Source organism: Panicum virgatum, chromosome 2K (genome assembly GCF_016808335.1).
Source record: "Panicum virgatum strain AP13 chromosome 2K, P.virgatum_v5, whole genome shotgun sequence".
Taxonomy (NCBI): domain Eukaryota; kingdom Viridiplantae; phylum Streptophyta; class Magnoliopsida; order Poales; family Poaceae; genus Panicum; species Panicum virgatum.
The window spans coordinates 3629605-3652006 of NC_053137.1; the positions used below are offsets into that span (position 1 = coordinate 3629605).

At 45.2% G+C, this 22402-nt stretch overlaps 3 protein-coding genes across 3 annotated transcripts; 1 reads left to right on the forward strand and 2 right to left on the reverse strand.

Moving 5' to 3' along the window:
- Positions 1–8811: 8811 nt before the first annotated feature.
- LOC120694955 (proline-rich receptor-like protein kinase PERK4) lies at positions 8812–10775 on the reverse strand. The gene is made up of 3 exons (XM_039978294.1): positions 10742–10775; positions 10120–10659; positions 8812–9994 (listed from the first exon to the last, which is right to left on the reverse strand). Exons 1-3 carry the CDS (start codon positions 10773–10775, stop codon positions 9252–9254), a joined length of 1317 nt encoding a protein of 438 aa, XP_039834228.1. The 3' UTR covers positions 8812–9251.
- A 2061-nt stretch (positions 10776–12836) lies between these two features.
- LOC120661466 (protein ESSENTIAL FOR POTEXVIRUS ACCUMULATION 1-like) lies at positions 12837–20922 on the forward strand. Its single transcript, XM_039940350.1, has 10 exons — positions 12837–13061; positions 13958–14025; positions 14185–15108; positions 15198–15279; positions 15410–15475; positions 15920–16561; positions 16675–19288; positions 19768–19925; positions 20047–20106; positions 20203–20922. The coding sequence occupies exons 1-10, from the start codon at positions 12977–12979 to the stop codon at positions 20568–20570; spliced, it is 5067 nt and encodes a 1688-aa protein (XP_039796284.1). The 5' UTR covers positions 12837–12976; the 3' UTR covers positions 20571–20922.
- A 503-nt stretch (positions 20923–21425) lies between these two features.
- LOC120694956 (prisilkin-39-like) lies at positions 21426–22328 on the reverse strand. The gene is made up of 2 exons (XM_039978295.1): positions 22272–22328; positions 21426–22172 (listed from the first exon to the last, which is right to left on the reverse strand). Exons 1-2 carry the CDS (start codon positions 22326–22328, stop codon positions 21426–21428), a joined length of 804 nt encoding a protein of 267 aa, XP_039834229.1.
- Positions 22329–22402: the final 74 nt, after the last annotated feature.

A 22402-nucleotide genomic window follows, 5' to 3' on the forward strand; every position in this document is an offset into this window, starting at 1 on the left:
AGATTTTCAGCTAACCGTTGGAGCAACGGCTACAAGACTTGGTGGCCTATATATACGCCTCACCCCGGCCATTTGAAGACTGCTGGAGTCCCAAGACACCTCATACACATCCAAGAACATCTCCAAGCCATACAAGAGCTCATAGATCATATCCTTAGCTTATAGCACTAACTTTGTAAAGTGTGAGTGCTAGATTAGCTCTTAGTGAGTGTGATTGCAAGGCCTTGAGCCTTTGTGCTGTGGTTCTCTAGTGAACCAAAACAAGAGCTTGGTGCGCCGGCACCTTGGAGCGTGAAGCTCACCGGCAACGTCATCGACCCTCCAACTTGGTGTGGAGCGGCGACGACACTTTGTGCGGGGGACGTGGAGACCCCAATCCTTTGTGGAGAAGCTCCTTAGTGGAACACGGGGCCAAGGTGACCGTGATTGTGTTCACGGAAGAGACTTGGTGGCCGAGTAGCAATACTCTTAGTGAGTGCTACAACAACGTGGATGTAGGTGTGCCTTTGTGGCTAACCGAACCACGGGATAAACACCCGCGTCAAGAGTTTGCTATCTCCTATCCCGCTCTTTAAGCTTCCGCATTTCATACTAGCAATTTGTATGCCATTACTTTCATAGAGTAGTTTCTTGATAGGAAAGGCTATATGTTGCTAAACTCTTTTGGGATAGGGGTTTTACACTAGAACAACCTAGTTGCACATCTAGATAGCATGTTTTAGTTTAACTTTTGTGCAAACTAGTTGGAGCCATAGGTCTAAGTTTTTATTAGTGCCTAATTCATCCCCTCCCCCTCTTAGGTTAGAGCACCCGATCACTTTCACTAGTTGATCATATAAGTTTCATTGAGTCTGATCTTGCACAATTCTTTATGTTATCAAGTTAGTATCAAGGACGCAGCAGCCAGAGTGGCACGAGCAAGTTCAGATTATCTCTAGATAGTTCAAAAGAACCTTAATATATAGTGGGCTTACGGCTATTTAATTTTTCTATATTTCATTGGCAATCTGCGCTAGCACGGACTTACAAATGGATTTTCTTTTGCAATATGGTCAGCGAGGAATAGTGGAGATCAAAACTCGGACACTATAAGTACTATCTTTGCTCATAACTTACTACACCAAACTGGAATTACCTTGGCGGCCGTAACTTTCCTTGGCGGCTGAAATAAGGCCGCCAAGTTAAATGTGATTTTCTTGGCGGTATTGTATAACAGCCAAGGAAATATATATTTCCTGGCGGGTGAACAAAACCGCCAAGTAATATGCTCATTTCCTTGGCGCTTTTGCTAGACCGCCAAGGAAACATATAATCTATTTGGCTGCCCAATAGAACTGCCAACGAAATGCTCAATTTTCTTGGCTGTTGGCAGCCAAGAAAATACCTCTCAAGTATAATCTTTCTTATTTTCACTTAAATATATACAAGTGTTTATATCTTGTTAAGTTCACTTACACATGCATAACACTCAAACATGGGTGCAGTGCTAGGAAAGAAAAAAAATCTTGGCGCTAGAGACGATTGAACCTGGGTTTTGAGTTAGAGAAAAATTAATGGAAAACAACAAAGTTGAAATTAGAGAGGATCGAAAATGAAAAAAAGGAAGATCTAAACTGGATTCAATATTGAGAAACAATGCAAACCACTACACCACACCACCGCTCCCTTTGTGCTGACTATTGAGAATAAATTTCTTTGTATATACAAAGCAGAACTAAAATTTAGAACTAAAAATGTTTATGCATAAAAACTAGTGATGTAACTGCATATTTTATAATATTATGGTAAATATAAGATTGTATGCAAATTTGAGATGCATACGAGTTTAAAAATTGTTATATAGTATTCAGAGCTCAAAGTTTGAGTAGAGTTATATAAAATTACGTGAGAGAGATATCCATTTATGAACAATATATTGTTCCACACTATTAGAACCACTTGAATTTTTTATGGCAAGATAATGGACCAAAAATACGTTTTGATTTTAAATTGTGAGGCTAAATATGGTTTTACACAATTTTGAATCACTTTTGATAAGCACTCTGAAATTCATTTAAACTATAGAAAGTAGAGGATCAATCCAAAAATTTTTGAAACTTTTATACAAAATGTATATGCAGTCTGTTTTATGTAAAAAATGTTCTGGGTATAAGACATAATTCGATTTGCATGCTACTTCGGCTTTTGGCCGCCAAGGCAATTCTGTTTTGGTGTAGTGAACTCACAAATAGCAATCCCTCTTATTAGAATATTTAGAATATGTATAGTCAACACTTCTAAGCTATGAACACCAATATTGCCAAAAAAAACTATGAACACCAATTATATATTCCTTTTAGTATTTCAAATGTACCTTTAAAAACAATAAAACAATTATAGCTATATTTTTTCAAAAGTAGCTTCAATATATTATAAATTTGCTACTCTCCCTGCCCCATAATAAGTTGACTTGTATCTAAGAAATTATTGTCCCATATAGAGTTGATTTTTAGCCTATCCATATCAGGTCACTGCCTTTTAAATCTTCCTCAAAACGCTACACAGGCATTTACCCTACCTCACAACAGTTTTCTATTAATTGCTTTGATTATAAAAATGAGCTTTGGCCACCCAATAGACACCACAAACATGAATGGTCTTATAAGAAGGAGTTGCATGATTGATTGAGGGCAGCGTCGTCGTCTTCTCTCTAATATATATGCTAAATTTCTTATAAACCTTTAATTTATATATATATATAAACTTATTTTAGGGTAGAGGGAGTACATTTTAAGTATTATAATATTATCAATTAGCATATGGTTAAAGTATTGTCTTGATGACCGTTTTACTGTCTTAGACGACAACTATTTAGTAGTATGACCTTATTATGAGGGACTAGTACAGAGTTAAGTAATAAATAAATTGAAGAATATTAAAGGCATTGGATGTTATGCCTGATGGAAGTCAATTAATTAAGTCCTACAAGCTCCAGCTCCTATATATGCACATACAGTATATACCAAGTCTCCCATGTCTTAGCTCCAAGAGTCTTAGACACTTCCTCATCAGTCAGTTTGGTCCTTTAATTTGCTCGTGTTATTTTCTCCATTTCGCAAGTTTTCTGTAGGGTGTGTGTGTAACCTAGGACATGATAACAGTCGTAATTGGAATGGGAGGCTCTAGGATAATTCGGCATGCTAGACGATTCGTCACACCCTCATGCTTTGTGGACATATTATTTGTAGCTAGGGTATGAGTGAGTCCCTGGAGACCAAAATGGTGAAAATGGATGCTCTACTGTGTCTGGTGGTTCATCTATGTTCGCCAAGAACCATACAAGCACTATAGCACTGAACCCATTCGGAGGCGTTTTGCTAATGGCGTTCTTCCAAAATGCCTTAATATCTTTTATTTGAAGGCGTTTTTGCATAAACGCCTATGTTTAGCATACAACCAGTGGCATTTTAGAGAAAACGCCTAAAAATCTGGCTCCTTGGAAGGCGAAAGTGCAGGACGCCATAGTAATTAGTCCTTTTGAGGGTGATTTTGTAAATTCTCCTGTTTAACAAAGAAGGCGTTTAGAAGTAAACGCCATATAAAGTATATCATATATGCAGATAAGACCTGCATAATCAGATATTTGTTTATACATCCTTCTACCTCTATTCCTCTATCCCGTGAAGCATCACAGCGCATCGATCCAAATCCCCGTGATCCATTCCAATGGGGGAAAAATGCGAGTTCAACAGACGCTAGGGTTAGGGAGCGCTTGCTGTAGGAGTGGAAGGCACTGGGATGACTCAGGGTGCAGCTGTTCAAGCACAATCTACTCGCATTTGCTCTGTGACGACGTATTACTCAGCTAGTGCAGTCACGAGAACTTGGAGACTGATATGGTGAATTTGATCCTTGCTCAATCGTGTTCGTGGGTAGCTAGTTGATCATATAAGTTTCATTGAGTCTGATCCTGCACAATTCTTTATGTTATCAAGTTAGTATCAAAGACGCAGCAGCCAGAGCACGAGCAAGTTCAGATTCTCTCTAGATAGTTCAGAAGAACCTTAATATATAGTGGGCTTACGGCTATTTTTCGATATGTTCTTTGGCATTACAACAAAATTCAAAAGAACACGAATCTGCTCCATCTGCGCCATGTACATCCTGAACTGATATGTAGACGTAGTCCCATACTTCGACAGTCCGACTGCGAGCTGGAGCTGACCATATGGCGCCATGGCCTGGTCACACCTGGTCGTCATCAGCTTCTCCAGCGGCATGTCCCCCTGCAACATCGTGGCAATCTGCGCTAGCACGGACTTACAAATGGATTTCCTTAATATGGTCGGCAAGGTACAGTGGAGAGGGACATATCAGGTGCAAACCAATATCTCTGTGCAAATCGTGGAAACTTAAATCTGGACCACCAAATCAACATCAGGGGGGCAAGGGGAGTGGGAGGAGGAATTTGCAAAAGTGTGATTACCAATTCATGAATTGATTAAGGGCGGGCGATTAATTGTAAAATTACCCAATCTCCCATGCCCCGACACCATAAAAATGGATGGCCTTAAAAGGAGTTGCATGATTAACTGAGGGCAGCGTCATCTTCTCTCTAATATATATGCTAAATTTCTTATAAACCTTTAATTTATACAAGCTTTGTTACAATGATTGTAAAGTACCAATGGGTACTTTTGTCTTGAAATTTTTTCTGACCTTTGATCAATGGAAAGTATTTACAAAAAATAAATTAAATTAATACATTTTTTGGTACTTATTCCACATTTTTGTACCACCAGGTACTTTAGTCTAAGTACTTCCAGATACTTCTTACCTTCATCACCGTACGATTCTGTCAGATGAACGGCTCTTATTTTTTTCAATTATTGTAAAAATTCTAATAGAGTATAATAAATCAACTTATTTTAGGGTAGAGGGAGTATATTTTAAGTATTTTAGTATTATTAATTACTATATGGTTAAAATATTGTCTTGATGACCGTTTTACTGTCTTAGACGACAACTATTTAGTATGACCTTATGAGGGACTAGTGCAGAGTTAGGTAATAAATTGAAGAATATTAAAGGCATCGGATGTTATGCCTGATTGATGTCGAATAATTCCTACAAGCTCCACCAGCTTCTATATATGCGCATATATACCAAGTCTCGCATGTTTTAGCTCCAAGAGTCTTTTAGACGCTTCCTCATCAGTTTGGTCCTTCGATTTGCCCATGTTTTCTGTAGCGCGTGTGTGCGTGTAACCTAGGGCATGATAACAGTGGTAATTGGAATGGGAGGCTCTGGGATCATTCGGCATGCTAGACGATTGTTCAGTCTTCACCCTCATGCTTTGTCGACCTATTATTTGTAGCTAGGGTACGAGTGAGTCCCTGGAGAGGCCTTATTGTGAAACTGGATGCTATATGGTGTCTGGTGGTTATCTATGTTCGCCAAGAACCATACAATGCAAGGTGCCACGAGAACGGTTGGTGAGGCTTGTCGCTGCCACTAAGGCCTGCTACGTACCACACGGCAGTTGTACAAGCAAGGCCGCGCGCGTGACGGCGGTCATCACTTTGTTGGAACAAGATCGCAGATCGGTCAAATCGGCACATCCCTCCTTGACAACTCTTGTTGGCGCGTACGGTGCAAGGGACTTCCCCTTGCATGTGTGAGCTCAAGAGTCATTAAACTTTCTCATCACCTTGCATTATTGTCTTTCCATATAGCTACTGCTGCGATATCGATGAATGAGTTCACACACACACACCAATTACTGGTTACAGCAGATGATTGGATATTATTGTGGCAGAAATGGTTTCCCATTATTCCAATCAATCGGTCATCAGTTTGAGGAGTGCAAGTCGATCTCACTAACAACCCGGTTCTGTTCTGTACCTCTTGCTTTGCGATTCACTGACATCTCAGGAGATTTGAGGGCAAGGGATGTTCACCATGCATATTATAATAACCAGCGATACAGTTTGAGAAAAATGGAGGTCTACGCAACACACTGTCAATTGGGTACAGCAATCTGCTTCCTCCTCCGATCCATCGGCGACGATGCAGGAGGGTGTCGGCAAGGAAATCGGCAGTGGCAGTGGCTGAGGAAGAGGCGGCGACAAATTCAGTTCACAAAAAAAAAGTTATACCAGATTTTGCTGTTGGGATTGTTTTTTTAGGACATTCTAAAAAATAGAGAAATTCTACAAATTCTCACAAAAATCATAAACATCTGACCATCAATTCGGCAACTCTAATCATAATAGTCATTGGATCTGTTATCTTTTTTTAATAAATTACCCACCTTTGCCATTATAAAAATAAACTTAAGTAACCCCCTAACATGTATCTAAATTACCTACCTCTGCCATTATAAAAAAAATCTAAAGTAACCCCCTAATCTTCATGTAAATTACCCACTTATGCCATTATAAAATAATATCTAATAACCCCCTAAACTTTCGTATATATTATCCAAAGATATCATCATAAAAAATTAAAATAAACTCCAAATCTGAATCAAAATTATATTATTATAATAAAATCTTAAAGTGCATCAATATAAAATTCTAAATTACTATTTTTATCATTATTAGTATATTATTTATGATATTATTTATATAAAAATACTAACCATAATGTGTGTGTCACCATATATTCATGTATAAGAGAAGAGATAAAAATACCCATTTTTATGTTGTTCACATAGCTCAAACAAAGTGTTCAATTAAATACATATCAAACATATATGGAGGTATGATGCAAAGTGAGAAAAAATTATTAGTAACTAAACCTATCACATTTATTAAAATTACATAATGATAAATATGTATCTTTATAATACTGGATTAAAATATTTAATTGGTTAAAGAGACCATGAGATAAAAAATTATTAGATATCTGTAACTAGCCCGTGCGGGAGCACGGGTTGATAGACTAGTGGAGCAAATTTTATATCAAATTATTATTTCAAAAACGGACCTCAACACCTTCCATTTCTTCATCAAATGCGGTGAATAGTTGCAATCGCTGGCGAAAGGGCTTGTAGCCTAGTGGTTACAAGAGTCTCAGTAGCATCTTAAGTTCTGGGTTCGACTCTCAATGTGAGCGAATATTCTGGGATTTAATGGCGTTGTGCATTAAGTGGTAGGCGACGTTCCCATCGACAGCGAGGCGCCTGTGGTGACTTCGTCAATCTCGAGGATTTGCCGGCTCAGTCTTCGATGCTCATATGGGTAGAGTTTGCGTACCTATGTTCATAGGGGTGTAAGTGTACGTGCGTTGTGAGTGTCTGAGTTGTACTGTGTAATCTCAAAAAAAAAGTTGCAATCACGACCCACAATTTTTTTTGCAAACCATTACTTGTCATTTTAATTTTTAATATCAACATCCATTTATCTGGATATTCACCTACAAAGTAAATGGATTTTAACCATCGGACTGAAATCCAATACATTGGATTCATCTATCTTTGATTGTTTCCATGGCAGATAGAAGAAATAAAATTGTAAAATTGTATTAGATCTTCTGGCACAAAATGATTATTCATTATCGGTGCATTTTTCATATATAGAGGCAGGAAGATAGCAAGTCTCAAAATAATTTTTTTGCAGAAATACCGTTCCTGGTTTTTGTGGAGCATTTTGACTATGTATTTAACATATTTAATTTATATACCTATTTTTTCTCTTGGACCAAAATTAACGTTACAAATCGGACAGATTTTTTGCCCAGCAAAATCTATTCATACTAGCATTTCTCAAAATAATTATGATTACACTAATAGGTTCAAGTACAATGAAAAAAAAATTAATGCACTGGATGTGATACTTAATGAGCTATGAAATGGGTTGTCCGAGTGAATAAATGAAGATAGCAAACGCTTGAGCTCCTTTATATGCAGAACCGAGAGTCCCATGCTTGAGCTCCAGTCATGCCTCAAGCCCCCCACCTTCTCATACTGGTCTTTTTTCCATGTAATTTCCCCATTATATTCCTCGACTTCTCAGTACTACTATATATAGCTCTGGACAGAGTTTTTGAAAAATGTATATATAGCCCTGGACATGAAAATGATGCTATAGGAAAGGGAGGCATTGGGATCACGTGCTGGAGATGTGTAGTTTCATGGCCAAACGACGCCAACAAGATCTGGCAGACTATTAGTGAAATATCATCTAGTAGTTTAAAGCAACTCCAACAGATCCCTCAAAAAAGTTTGTGTCTCAAGTTTATAGGACTGAACTAGAAAGATGCATTCCATCATGGCCTCCACTAGACCCTCTCTTTTAGGGACGCTTCTACCCTCCTCCACCATCAATGATCTCCTAGGAGCCCTCTATTATATTATAAAATAGAATTAAGAACTGTTGGGTTGGGTTATAGTAATTTTGGAGATCTAAAAAATAGAGGAAGCTTTCTATTTAGGCCTTGTTTAGTTTGCAATTTTTTTTGGATTTTGACACTACTTTCGTTGTTATTTGGCAATTAATATTCAATTATGGACTAATTAGGCTTAAAAGATTCGTCTCGTGCTAATCAATTAGACCGTGTCATTAATTATTTTTTCAACTACATTTAGTCCTCCATACATGTGTCCAAAAAATTCGATGTGATGGGTAGACGGGTACAGTAGAAATTTTTTTGGAAACAAAACATGGCCTAATATTTGAAGGGTTTGATTTAGAAACTATTGCTGGAGTTGCGATTTTGGAGGCAGATGGTTGCAACGAAGATACTAAATACCAATCATACCCAACTCACATTACACGTTGGAGTTGGAACAGAAGTTGCAACACATTAGCGAATTGGCTTGTAGTCCAATGGTAGGACGGTCCAGTGGGACGCTACCCACCAGGGTTCAAATCCTGGTGCTCGCATCTTTTTCTGGGATTTTCCTAGGATTTACCGGTGTTACACGTTAAGTGGTAAGCGACGTTCCCGTCGACGACGAGGCGCCAGTGGTGACTTCGGGAATCTTCAGATCTGCCGGTGCTCAGTTCTTCGGAGGTGCTCATAGGGGTAGGGTTTGCGTACGTGTATTCATAGGGTGTGAGTGTGCGTGCGTGTTGTGGGCGTCTTCGTTGTACTGTGTGATTCTCAAAAAAAAAGAAGTTGCAACACATTACAAATTCGCGAAGACACCTACTATAGCTGGAGAAAGGGATCCATAGGAGCTTGCTGCTGGACTGGTTGTGAGCTTTGCACACGAGCGAGCGAGAGATGACACGACGACCTTGCTGGCTGCTGCTTCACACGTACGGTCACCGGCGGGGACCTCCGCCATGGCGCCGCCGTTCATCCCGGTCGACGGGGCTGGCGCTGCTGGCCGGGGACGGGTGGCCGTACTCCGGGATGGAGCCGGGGTAGTCGGCGCTGTACTCCGGGCTGGGCAGCGCCGCCCTCCGGATGCGCTCCATCTGCGCCGTGTAGGAGCCGGAGCCGGAGCCGTAGTCGTCAGAGCCGGAGCCGGACGCGCTGCCGTGCCCCGCCCGCGCGGCGGAGTCGCTGAGCTCCTCCAGCGGCATCTCCCCCTGCAGCGCCATCACGATCTGGCTCATCTTGGGGCGGCGGCGCGCGGCGTGGCGGACGGAGGCGGCGGCGCAGGCGACGAGCCGCGCGGCCTCCGTCTTGTCGAAGTCGCCGCCCAGCCTCGGGTCCACGAGGTCGTCGTAGTTGCCGTCGGTGAGGGCGCGCGGCAGGGCCTGCCTCGCCCAGTCGACGAGGCCGTCCTGGCCGTAGGACGAGCGGTCGCCGGGGCGGCGGCCGGTGAGCAGCTCCAGCAGCATGACGCCGTAGGAGAAGACGTCCGACTTCTCCGTCAGCTTCCCGCTCGACGCGTACTCCGGCGCCAGGTACCCGAACGTGCCCATCACGCGGGTCGACACGTGCGTGTGGTTCACGCTCGACAGCTTGGCCAGCCCGAAATCCGCAACCATGGCCTCGAAGTTGTTGTCCAGCAGAATGTTGGCCGACTTGATGTCGCGGTGGATGATCCGGGGATCGCCTTCATCATGTCATCATCAACCAATGCAAGAAAAATTTCATGTCACGAACTGATCGTATCGTCTGAACATTCACTCACACGCGCAAGCAAGCAATTCCTGAATTTTTGACTGAATTTGTTCTTACATTCCTCGTGCAGGTAGGCGAGCCCCTTGGCGGCGCCGACGGCGATGCGCAGCCGCACCGTCCACTCCATCACCGGCCGGCCTTTCCCATGGAGGTGGTGCTCGAGGGTCTGGTTGGGCACGAACTCGTAGACGAGCAGGCGGTGCGCGCCGTCCATGCAGTAGCCGACGAGGGCGACGAGGTGGCGGTGGTGCACGCGGCTGATGGTGTCCACCTCCGCCTGGAACTCGCGCTCGCCCTGCCCGCTCCCGGCCTTGAGCTGCTTCACCGCCACCACCTTGCCGCTGCCCGGGAGCACGCCGCGGTGCACGTACCCGAACCCGCCCTGCCCCAGCAGGTTCGCCGCCGAGAACCCGGCCGTCGCCGCCGCCAGCTCCTCGTAGCTGAACGCCGCCGTGTCCAGGCCCGCGGGCATCGGCACCGGCGGCGGCGGCAGGGGCGCCGCCAGCCCGCCGGTCGAGCTCGTCGGGGCCACCTGCTGCTTCTGCCACTGCGCCCGCGCGCCGCCGGGGGGAGCAGCGTAGTACCCCGAGCTGTTCCCTGCGCGCACGCCACCGTCACTGGCATTAGCATCAATGGCTGCTCGGCGGCGGCTCCGTGCGCGCGCGCGTGCGTTGCTCACCTTTGAAGCCGGAGGTGTCCGCGTAGAACATCATGCCCTTGTGAGGCAGTTGCTGCTGCGCCGCCTTCCTCCGCCTCCTGCAGCAACAGCAGCAGCAGCAGCAGGCGACGAGGATGCCGGCGAGGAGCACCGCCGCCGCGACGGCGGCGGCGACGACCTGCGGCGGGAGGCCCCCCGAAGCAGGGGACTTGTGGTGCGCGCTCTGCGACGACAGGCGCCTCGCGGCGTGCGGCGGCGAGGGGGAACGGGGCGCCGGCGCTGGCGAAGGGGGCGGCGGCGGCGGGGAGGTGGTGGCCGGCGAGGGCGCGCGATTGGAAGACATGGTGGTGCGGATCCGACGATTTCAGACCGGCGAGCGATCCTCGTGATTCCTCTCTCTCTCTCTCTGCTGCTGCAGCCTGTAGATAATCTGCTTGAATGTGAAGAATCAAACGATGAGAGAGGAACGAATTGCAACTTGCAACCAGAAAGTGTGCCAATCGAATTCGACAAAGCGATGGTTTTTCTTCACGTTGGTTGCGTCATAACGAAAAAGAAATCCGATCGATGTGACGAAAAAAATGACCAATGAGGTGGCACGAAGCAGCGCGGGGGGCGACGAGATCGGCAGCGGCGCGGCCTCGGTTGGGATCGGGACCTCCCCGAGGCCGGCCCGCCAGCGCCAGCCAACCAGCGGCCCCGGACGCCTCAGGTCACCACCTCCCGCTTGCTATTCTTGCACGGCCGGCCTCCTGTGCTTGTGCGGTGTCTCGCATGCGCCTGGCGTGCGGACAGGATAGCTACTGCTCGTTTGGGCAAAGGCAAATATGGAAGGTTCTCAATCTCGTGCTCAAATCAGCACTGTAGTGGAGATTCGTCAGGGTGTGCAGGTGCTATTTTTGTCCCAGGCTACGGCTAGCACTTTTGGAACGGCAATCGTCGGTTGGAATCTGACCGGCCGTGTGCCAACCGCAAACTCTCCCTGCAACGCAGCGCAGCGTCACTATTTTTGCAAATAGGCCCTTGGGACTGAGGACTATTTTACTTGAATAGTTTTTTTTTTGCCCTGGTTCAAATAGGCTTTAAGTATTCTCAAGCCGTGCACACCAGAGCATTGCGTGGGATGCGCTGGAGCTAATTTCTCCACACTATTTTCTGTCTTTATGTTTGTCTCTTCTTTTGATTGTATACTAATATGGAAAGCAAATGTTAAGTATAGGCACCGCGATCATCGTATCATCTACTTTCATTCCAGTGTGGCTTTCAAGGTTTACTAGTCCTCTTAATGAAAAACACGCTCAGGCGCGGTCGCTAAAAAAAAGATTTACTAGGATACTTTTCAAGCAGACTGGCATCAAGGAGTTGAATGACTATTTGTCTATTTGTAGGAGTCCAAGGGATTTACCACACGCAAAAGCTTGGACCTCTTATACCCTTTGTCGACCCATAGAGTCATAGACTATTGGTTAGAGTGTGGAGGCCCATGGAAGTATCACCAGCTTTACTTTAACTGCTAGAGGTGAAAAGTTTTACTTAGCACCAAATGCTGGGCTTTGTATATAGGGCTTCCTATATAGAAAGTAGGACAGGAGCATACACATTCATTGTAGCCTTATGGGCCATTGATTAGGGGTTGTAGGCCGGTGGAAGTATCAAGGACTATTGATATTGCCACTGCTAGAGTCGTCAAACAGACTCATGTGTGCTAAACAGTTGGGCTTCTAATATCACTGGATTTCATATGGGCCGTTGATTACCATATATAGGCCAAGGAACCATCAACCATACTTTAGCAAAGAATTTCCTTTTGGTGTTGGATGGAGGATCATCGTCATTCCCAGCTAGGACTCCTGGGCTTTACAGAGGCCATATGCGAGAACACCGAGTTGGATTCGCCCGCAGATTCACATATCTTTGGCCTAAAAAAAACATTAATTTCGGGTACAATTTCAATAACACCTTCTATGTATACATATATTGGTTACCGACGCTTATGAATAAATTAGTGTCAAAGAGGTCTATATATACCAGCCAAACAAAGGCGAGAAAAGTGTACACCCAAATTCTTAAAGAATAACACAAAATCAAGGGGGTTGTACGCAAAAGAGTCCTCCTCGGGGAAGCGTGCGCCGTGTGCCTCCCTGTTTTTTTATCCGGCCGAAGCCCCGACCCCTCCTCGCTCGCTTCCGCTCCCCCGCCCCCAAACCTCCCCAATCAGCAGCTCTAGGGTTTTCGCCGCCGCCGCCGCCGCCGCCCATGGCCGCCACTCCGGACCGCGCCAATGCCGACCTCCGCCGCCGCCTCGCCGTCGACGCCACTCCACCGCCCCAGATCGCCAGAGGTAACCGCTCCCCGCTTCTCGATCCACACGAAACCCTAGCTCAGGCCCGCCTCTCGGGCTGTTCCGATTTGGATTTCGTTTGGGCGTTCGATCCCCGCCGCAGGTGCTAGATTTTGCGGGGTTTTGGGTGGGTGTTTGGTGGTGCTGGGCTGCGGGCCCCGCGGTTTTCGTTCAGCCATCGCCGGTGCAGAGTTCGTGTTCGGAACACCGGTGCATGGTGTGGCGCCGGGTATTTCAGATTTGGTGAGGGAGGAGGTGCTGGGGTAGTCAAGTACGATCGCTTTCGATTTGGGTGGATTGGATACAATGGTCAGGTTGTCTACTGTTTCTATTTTGGGGGCGGTCGATTGACTGATTGGATTGGTTACGGTCAGATATAGTGTCCTGATATTTGTTATTGATACACGCAGATAATCCTTTTTGTCGTGGTGGATATCTTTGTTTTGTGAATGTTGTCGTTGCTGCTTCTGGGTGTGGCGATGGTGATGCACGCACTTATATTCCTATAGGCTGCCAAATGTAGTTGAAAGCCAATGGCTCCACCCTGTTGCCTCAAAAGGAAAACATGTTCACTGTAGCTTTGTGTAGGGTGCTACATCTTTGGTGATCTGTTATTGATTATTTTTTCGATGTGCACAGGAGCTATTTGACTTGCGATTTATGGTATTATGATTTCATTAATCTCAGCTATATGTCAAGATCACCTGCTTGTTTCTCTTGTATCACTATCGAACAGTTCTTTTGTTTAATGAATGTGTCTATCAGTTTGAAACTTAGAATAGATGAAGCTTGCATCAGTAATAATAATCTGTGTAGATTGTGTTCTGTCCTCATGCGCTCTCTTGACAGAATAGCATGTTTCCTGTCATATTGATCGTAGCTTTTGGTTGTTGCAGAGAAGCAAGGCCTGGATACTGAAATACCCCTTTCTCCCCAGTGGCTTATGAAGGTGGCAGAAAACAAGGTGAGTCCTTAAGTAGATAGGCAATTAGCTAGACTTAAGCTGCTGGAGATTAACGGTGATTACAGTAATAGAACACTCTGTAGACGTATATTGATCTGCCTCAGTGCTTTCTTGTTTATGGTGCTGTTGTGATTTATATGATTATTTTATTTGTTGCAGGATCCCATTTCACAGGGTGTCCGTTCAGATGTTTCAAAGACATTAGGGAGTGGTGAAGACCCAGGCTACAGTGCGAAGAAAAAGGATGTTTTCAGGGCTTCTGTGCTTGATGGTGAAACTGGGCGTCGTGACCGCTGGCGAGATGATGAAAGGGAACCAAATTCAACCCATCGGTGGAGTCGCTGGAGGGAAACGGACAAGGAACATGGTGATACACGCAAAGTGGAAAAATGGTCAGATGACACCTCCAAGTATTCGGTGGATAGCCGTCGTGCTCCACAGGAGCGCTGGGGTGGTGATTCCAATAATAAGGAAGGCAACTATGATCAACGCCGTGAGAATAAGTGGACTGCACGTTGGGGTTCCAATGAGGAGTCTGAAAATTGGCGTGATAGATGGGGGGATTCAGGCAAAGAGGATGATGCTTCCCGCGAAAAAGGTTTCTCTCACTTTACTGCACATGGAAAGGATGGAAACAATTATGAAAAGGATACTGAGAAGGATGACAATATTTCTCGTTCATGGAAATCTAGTTATCCTGTAGGGCGTGGGCGAGGAGATCTGTCTCATTTTCCCTCTCAGACTCCACAAAAGTCATCTGCTACTTATGGATATGGTAGAGGGAAGCCAGACAATGATTTTGCAAATTTTCCAAGTCGTGGAAAGTATACATCTGGTACTAGTGCAATCAGTAGTGGATCTTCACGACCATTCCAACTTGGTTTACTTTCTGACAGACCTGGTGGTGCATCAGGAGATCGCTCTGCATTCAGATATAGTAGGATGAAGTTGCTTGACATATACAGAAGTTGTGATGTCACTGACTTCAAGATTCCTGTTGATTGTTTTGAGGAAGTCTCTGTGTTCTTGCAAGAAAATGCTTTGGAACCTTCAGCATTATCTGCGCCTATTGCTGAAGAAGCGGTAATTATGCTATTTTTTTTCTCAAGTAGAAGGATCTTATTACCACGGTGCTACAGTATCGTCATCTCACTGTTGAATTGTATCTGTAGGCCATTCTAAAAGCAATTGACAAAGGGGATATTGTAAACAGTGGTGTCCATCAGGCTTCCAAGGATGGTTCTGTTGGTAAAGGTAATTGTAATGTGGTGCCATAAAAAAAAACCAAAATTCATTGAGAAATGCATTATCGATTTAGTTTTGATGTGCTAACCTTAGATATACTGTATAGTTTCTCACTGAATGCTCTTCTAAATTTCTCCAGCTGGTAGAGAAGATCAGCCAGGAGGCATGGAAGATTATAAAGGGGATACTTTTGGAAGTCTCAGGGGTATCTAAATTGGCTTGCTTTTTACACAATTTTGTTTTCTACAGCATCTTGCATGGTTGAACAAAGTTAAAGTGACCATGCAGAGAAGATCATCCATGCATGTGTTAATTTTTTGTCAAACTGTCTCATAATCTTGAGAATCATTCATCTCTTTAAGTCTTTATTTATTATTATTTGCTTTCCAAATATTACTAGCAATTTAGCTCTATGATACAAGTCACATGTGAGGCCCATATACATATGAAATGAAAATTAGAATACCATTTAATAGGGGGAAAAACATTCAAACTGATATGATGTAGCTTCAAAATTCATATGGAGATAACGCAGAAACTTGTCTTGGATACATACACTTTGTTTTGTTGCCTTTAGCATGTTTTTTTATGTAACTTGAAGCTTGCAACTTGTTTTCCTCCCCTTAAAAGGCTGCTTCATCGTTAATAGGTGCTCCTGGGAATGCTGATTTGCCTGCCAGAGGAGAGTCATTGCGACCTGGGACATCTACCTATGTTGTTCCACAAAGATCTCAGTTTATTGGAGAACATAGGCTTGGACCATCTTCTGAGTTTGGGCACCAAATACCCAATCAAGAAACTAAAACTGTTGGTGTGCCGGGTGTTGATGATTTTGCCAGTCTGATGCAACCTCATCCTAACCCAGAAAGCCTCTCTCTATTCTACAAAGACCCACAAGGTCAAGTACAAGGCCCTTTCTCTGGTGCTGACATTATTGGCTGGTTTGAGGCTGGTTATTTTGGTATTGATTTGCTGGTTCGTGTTGTGAATGCACCCCCTGATATTCCTTTCTTAATGCTTGGGGATGTTATGCCTCACCTGCGAGCAAAGGCAAGGCCACCACCAGGGTTTGCCACTTCAAGGTCAAGTGATATGCTAGTTCCAGAGACTCAACCTACAGGGAAGTTTATCAGCTCCACTAGCATGCAAGCAGCATCAACTGGCATTGGAATATTTGACAGTGGTCCAAGTAGGAAAGATACTGCAGTTGAGGCTCAAAATCGTTTCCTGGAGTCGCTTATGTCTAATAATGTTCACAATCCTTCGGCAGGCATCATGTCTAGAACTGGAGGTTTGCTACTCTTACAAATTCCATGTGCTTATGGCATTCCATATTTATTTGTCTTAACCTTTGCTACCTGTATTACATGCGTCCCTGTCTTACACTGTTTTCTTCTGAACCAGGTATGAATGAACTTGGCAGTAGTAGCTTTGGCAACATTCCTGTGGGTGGAGGCGAGAGTGGGATCAATATGAATTATCTTTTGGCACAGAAAGGACTGTTGGAGAAGCAAAATTCTTTGCAAAGCCCTGTTCCCTATTGGTCAGGAGATGCTGTTCCAACATCACAAGCACCTAACAAGGATGTAGCCCCAGAAGCATCTATCCTACATTCTAAATTGCTTCCTCCCATGGCTGATCCTACTCGGCAATCTTTGCAATCTCAGAATGTTGATTTGCTTGCTATGCTGCAATCAAAGGAGAAGCCTCAAGTGCCTACTGGTAATTCTGGATTGCCGTTATGGTCCAACTACCCTGAAGCAAGAAATGTTAATCCTAACATGCATGGTGTGGACCTTCCCCAAGGGGCACTTAACATGCGTCAAGATCTTCAGAACTCCCAGAACATTGGTATTGGTGTTCAACAGCACAGCTTCATGCCACAAAACCGACCAACTTTGGCTCATTTGCCACCTGAGAAGCTTGCTGAGATATCTCAAGATCCACAGCTCTTAAATATGCTTCAGCAGCAGTATCTATTGTCACAACTGCAGTTGCAGTCACAGACACCTTTGACACCTCAGCCTCAATTCTCTATGTTGGACAAGATGTTATTGCTCAAGCAGCAACAGCAACAGCAACAACACCTTCAACAGCTGCAGCTTGAGCAGCAACAGAAGTTATTGTTGCAGCAGCAACAGCTACTTCCTCATATGGTACCTCATGGACATCCCAATCAGCAGATTGAGGATTCTTATGGATTGAAGCATACTTCTCTTCCTGGTGATGCTATGAATCTGGGTCTTCGAGGAATGCAAGAGGCTATTGAAGTTGACCGGAAGTTGCCTGTCCATGGCATGCAGGTGGGGCAACAACCTAGTCAGTCAAATATGAATACGAGGGATACAGATGGTATAGCTTTATCTGAAAGCTCTGTAACTACGCTGCCAGTGTCCCATGAAACTGCTGTGGGTGCACTTTCAAAAGAACACTTCTCTCGTCCTCAGCTGCTGGAAGGTTTTGCAAATGATGATGCACAATTGAAATCAAATGTGGTAAACTCAAAGCTGATGGAAGTTGCGGATAGGAACAAGGATGTTAAATATCATGAAATAGATGCTGGAGCAGCACATACTGAAATGTCTGAAAAGGTCATGGATTCTAGATCTACTAGGGTCCCAGGGAGTGCTTCCAATGAAGCTAAGGATTCACATGCACTGCCACTAGATCCAAAATCAGAAAATGTATTATCTGATATTTCTAGTCAAGTCCAAGAAATCAAACTTTCTTCAGAAAATACCTCGTCTGACATCGCGACAACCGTGGCAACTGAAGTAAAAGTTACTGATGTGCAGGAGACTAAGAAAGTGGAAAAGAAAAAGAAGCAAAAGAAAAAACAGGCTGCTGCTGATGCTGGCAAAGGAGCTTCAAAGACGGTTTCTGGCCAGCAGCCAAGGCAGGAAACTGAGGTTGACAATTCTGATCTTGGTGCAAATAAGCATGATTTACCAGATGATACAGAAGAACTGTTTTGGGGCGCACCTGCCAGTGTGCAAAATGAGATTTTACCACCCAAAAATCTTCATGGGGAATATGACACTAACAAAGCTGAATCGGAATTTAGTTCTCTATCTTCTGATCCTCATACCGCAGCAAGCCAGCGTGCATGGAAGCAACCTACCCAGGGACTCAGACCTAAATCACTTCTAGAAATCCAAGCTGAGGAACAACAACGTGCACAGAGAGGATTAGCTATGGAAAGTGCTAAGCCAGCAGCTTCAGTACCTTCAATTCCTTGGAATGGCATGGCAACATCTTCTGAGCAACAATATGGGGGCTCAAGCAAATCATTGGGGGGCATGGAAACTGCTGGTGAAAGAAATAGAAGAAGCCAGTTGCATGACCTGCTGGCGGAAGAAGTTTTGGCAAGGTCAAACATTGCAGATAGTGAGAATATAGGTAATGCCAATGATGCAGTATTTCCTCATCTGTCATCTGCTCTTGTTCAGCCTGATGCTCCTGCTCTTGATGATAACGACTTCATTGAGGCCAAGGACAAGAAGAATAAAAAGAAGGCAACAAAAACAAAAGCTTCTACTGTGAAAGGCCCCTCACCTGTTGGTTCCTTCTATTCATCAGCTATTTCCATGCCTACTGAGAAGGGGAAGGCAGCCAAGCAAGCTCAACAGGAGTCGGAAATATTGCCTGCTCCGCCAAGTGGTCCATCCTTTGGTGATTTTGTTCTTTGGAAGAGTGATCAAGCTAGCTCTGTGCCTGCTCCAGCATGGTCTAATGACTCTGCAAAGGTGCAGAAACCTTTGTCATTGAGAGATATTCAGAGAGAACAGGAGAGGAGGTCTGCTGCTCTGCAGCAACAAGCACCCTCGCCACCACCAAAGGTGGCCATGAACCCAAAAAATCATGGGAATGCTTCTTCCTGGCAAGCTTCTGGATCATCTCCATCAAAGGCAGTTGTCCCTGTCCAAACGAGTTCCAATGCTCCCAGTCGTTCCAAATCAAGCACTGAAGATGATTTGTTTTGGGGCCCTTCTGAGCACTCCAAACAAGATAAGAGGCAGTATGTATTGCTGTGGCTTTTATAATCGCTTTTGTTTTTTTTGTTGCTTTTTAGATGTCTTTGCACATTTTATTTTGGACTTACAAAAGATTAGAAAATTATTTGATAAACTAAGATTAAAGACTAAGATTAAACATATTATTTTGGATTCTATATGAAAAGCTTTGAGATAAGATCCTTTTAGTGGTTATTTTTGTTGGACTTTTCTCACAAAATATGAATATATGGGATCTGAATAATAGAGATTTTTCATATGGTTCAAGTTAAGAAACCTATCTGTTATTGAATTCTAGAGATGGTACTTTAGTTGACCAATTAACAAAACATTTTTTTGGTGGTACCAGGTAGAGAATTATGACATGCATTTTGCCCTATAGTTATCGACTTGAAATATGCTTTTTATGTTTTGTGAGAATATAACTACTTTTCTATTTGGCATTAGACTTTGTTAAGTTATTTTATTTTGATATCTTAACCAGGTCGGAGTTTCCAACTCTTTCAAGTCAGAGTAGGAGTTCAGTGACGAAGGATCAATCTCCAGCGAATCGTCAAAAGTCTCAGGCAGGCAAGGTTTCTTCTGCTGCTCCTGCCAACACATCTAGGAAAGTGAAAGCAGAAGCTTCAAACAAGCAGACAGGTATTGTTGCAGGATTTTTTTTCTCCTGTTTGTGAAGTATGATATGATAGTATCTCTGTGTTCAAGTTCTCCTGTTTGTGAAGTATCTCTGTGTTTAAGTTCTAACGCCTATTGTCTGCAGAGGCAATGGACTTCCGGGATTGGTGCGAGGGTGAATGGGTCAGGCTTACTGGAACAAATGGTATTGAACTCTGCCTATTTCTTGCAAGTTTCAAGTCATCAATCTCTTGTCTTTGTGCTGTAGTTTTGTTAAGTTCGGTATACTCCCCCCTTTCAGATATAAGCTTCCTTGAGTTCTGCATAAAGCAATCAACTCTTGAAGCAGAAACGCTCCTTCGGGAGAACATTGGTTCTCTGGACCGCAATCATCAGTTCATCGACAAGTTCCTCAACTACAAGACCTTCCTGTCATCTGAGGTGATTGACATGGCCTTCCAAGCTCCCAGCACGCGTGGTACCCGCAGTGATGGCGCAGCCCGGGCAAACCCTGCCACTGCAGCCAGAGGAGGCACTAGTGCGGACATGGAGCTGGATGGTGGAGGGAAGAAGAAGGGCAAGAAGGGGAAGAAGGTGAGCGCTGCAGTTTTGGGGTTCAATGTGGTGAGCAACCGTATCATGATGGGTGAGATCCAGAACGTCGATTAGGAAGGTTCTGGACGATGGCACCATGTACATAGCTCTGTTTTGTTTCCCAGGACATCCATCACCGCATGGCTCATGTACATACATAGTTTACCTGACCTCTGGTGTCATGCTTCGGCATTGCCTTGCCGTGTTTTTGCTCTCATGGGATGGGAAGTTAGCGTGTCCCGTTGAGTGCTCGCAATGGAGCAGTATTTTGACCTGTTTGTGCTGGGAAGTGTGGACTAGGCTTACATTCAGGGTCATGTGGTGATTTTGGGTTCCTGTAACATTTTGTTGGAACTTACCTTTATTCTTAGGTTCAGTGTAACAGACAGTTTTTGTTCTCAATAGAAAATTACCTGAGAGGAAGCAATATGCGTTCTGTTTGTTCCTGTTGCGGTTTTTGAAGTATGGAATTAGCTTGTGGTATGTGCAGATATGGTTTTGGCAGGTGTATCTCCTATGATGGCTAAAAGCAAAAGCAAAGTAGATTGACCGTGAAATCAGGTAATAAGAATAGTACTATGATCTCTAAATCATGTACTAATAAATTACATTACGAGTATAATAAGCAAACTACAGTATAATGTAGCAGCTGGAGAATCAATTGAAGGGCGACCTAAAAATCTGAACAAACGAGGTTCAACACTGCAGCTGGTACATCATGACATGACAATCCCTAGCACGACAAGCACAAGTAGAATAGAAACCAACTCAGATTACAGCAACCAATATGACAATAATAACTTTGCTCAAAGGAAAAAAAAACACTAACACCGCAGCTTTGCACACAAACAATAAAATGACACGCCTGCTCGATGAAGTTCGACACATGCATCCGATCCTAACACAAGTCACGATCCTGTCTAATCTATCCTACCTACTCGCCGAGTGGTCCGGGCGCGGCGGAGCATAACGGCCGGCGGCCCGTCGGCGCGCAGAGGGTGGTGGGTGGTGCAACGGCGGCGCGTAGGCGGGCCCGTACCGGGGCGCCGGCGCGGGGGCCGAGTAGTGGTAGTACACGTACGGCATGGCCGGCCGGCACGGCGGCGCGCCGCCGTGGCCGTAGGCAGGCGGCGCCCGGTACACCACCGGCGGCGCGTACGGTGGCTCGCCGTAGTAGCCGCCGAAGCCGTATCCATATCCGTATGCGTCGCTGTAGCCGTAGCCAGGCCCGCCGCCGCCGTATCTGTCGGAGCCGGAGCCGGTGCCGGGTCCGTAGCAGCGAGAAGCGGAGCCTGAACCCGAGCCGTATTCGTAGCCGTAGCCGTAGCCGTAGCCGTAGCCGTAGCCGTAGTAGGCCTCGGCGTCCGTGTGCTTGCCGCCGTAGCAGTCGTAGAAGGGGTTCTCCACGACGACCTCTTTCCCGCGGCCGCCAGAGGCCTCGTCGATCTCGAAGGCGCGCAAGGCCGCCTCTGCGGCCGCGATGGCGTCGCCGCCGTCCACGGCGGGCGCGTCGTCCTCCTCCTCGATGTAGCCCAGGTAGTCGTTCACCTCCGTCGATCCGTAGGACCCGCCGTCCGAGCGCGCATCCTCTTCTCCGTCCGTCGTGGCGCCGCCGCCCTCGTCCGCGCTTGTTGCGTCGTCGGCGCGCGACCCCGAGCCCCGCCCGCCGTCGCTGCTCTCCTCGCCGCCGCCGTCGCTAGCGTTCTTGGATGGGTTCACCTCTGCTGCAGTAGTGGCGGCGGCGGCGGCGACCTCTGCCGCCTCCGCCTCCTTCACCTCCTTCACCTCCTCCTGGCGCGAGAGGACGTAAATCCACTCGTCGCCGCCGGCCATGATCGCTCTTCTTCCCCTTCGATCTCGAAACTGATTCGCTATTTGCGCGGCGGGTTACGGCGCTGCCGCGATGC

Coding starts and splice junctions, on each gene's coding strand:
- LOC120694955 (XM_039978294.1), bottom strand. CDS start 10,775: ATGATGTTCTACGCGGACACCTCCGGCTTCAAAG. Junction 10,660..10,741: donor GGACACCTCCGGCTTCAAAG/GTGAGCAACGCA, acceptor GCGTGCGCGCAG/GGAACAGCTCGGGGTACTAC. Junction 9,995..10,119: donor CGCCTACCTGCACGAGGAAT/GTAAGAACAAAT, acceptor GACATGATGAAG/GCGATCCCCGGATCATCCAC.
- LOC120694956 (XM_039978295.1), bottom strand. CDS start 22,328: ATGGCCGGCGGCGACGAGTGGATTTACGTCCTCTCGCGCCAGGAGGAG. Junction 22,173..22,271: donor GCCAGGAGGAGGTGAAGGAG/GTGAAGGAGGCG, acceptor GGCGGCGAGGAG/AGCAGCGACGGCGGGCGGGG.
- LOC120661466 (XM_039940350.1), top strand. CDS start 12,977: ATGGCCGCCACTCCGGACCGCGCCAATGCCGACCTCCGCCGCCGCCTC. Junction 19,289..19,767: donor TCCAAACAAGATAAGAGGCA/GTATGTATTGCT, acceptor TATCTTAACCAG/GTCGGAGTTTCCAACTCTTT. Junction 19,926..20,046: donor AGCTTCAAACAAGCAGACAG/GTATTGTTGCAG, acceptor TATTGTCTGCAG/AGGCAATGGACTTCCGGGAT.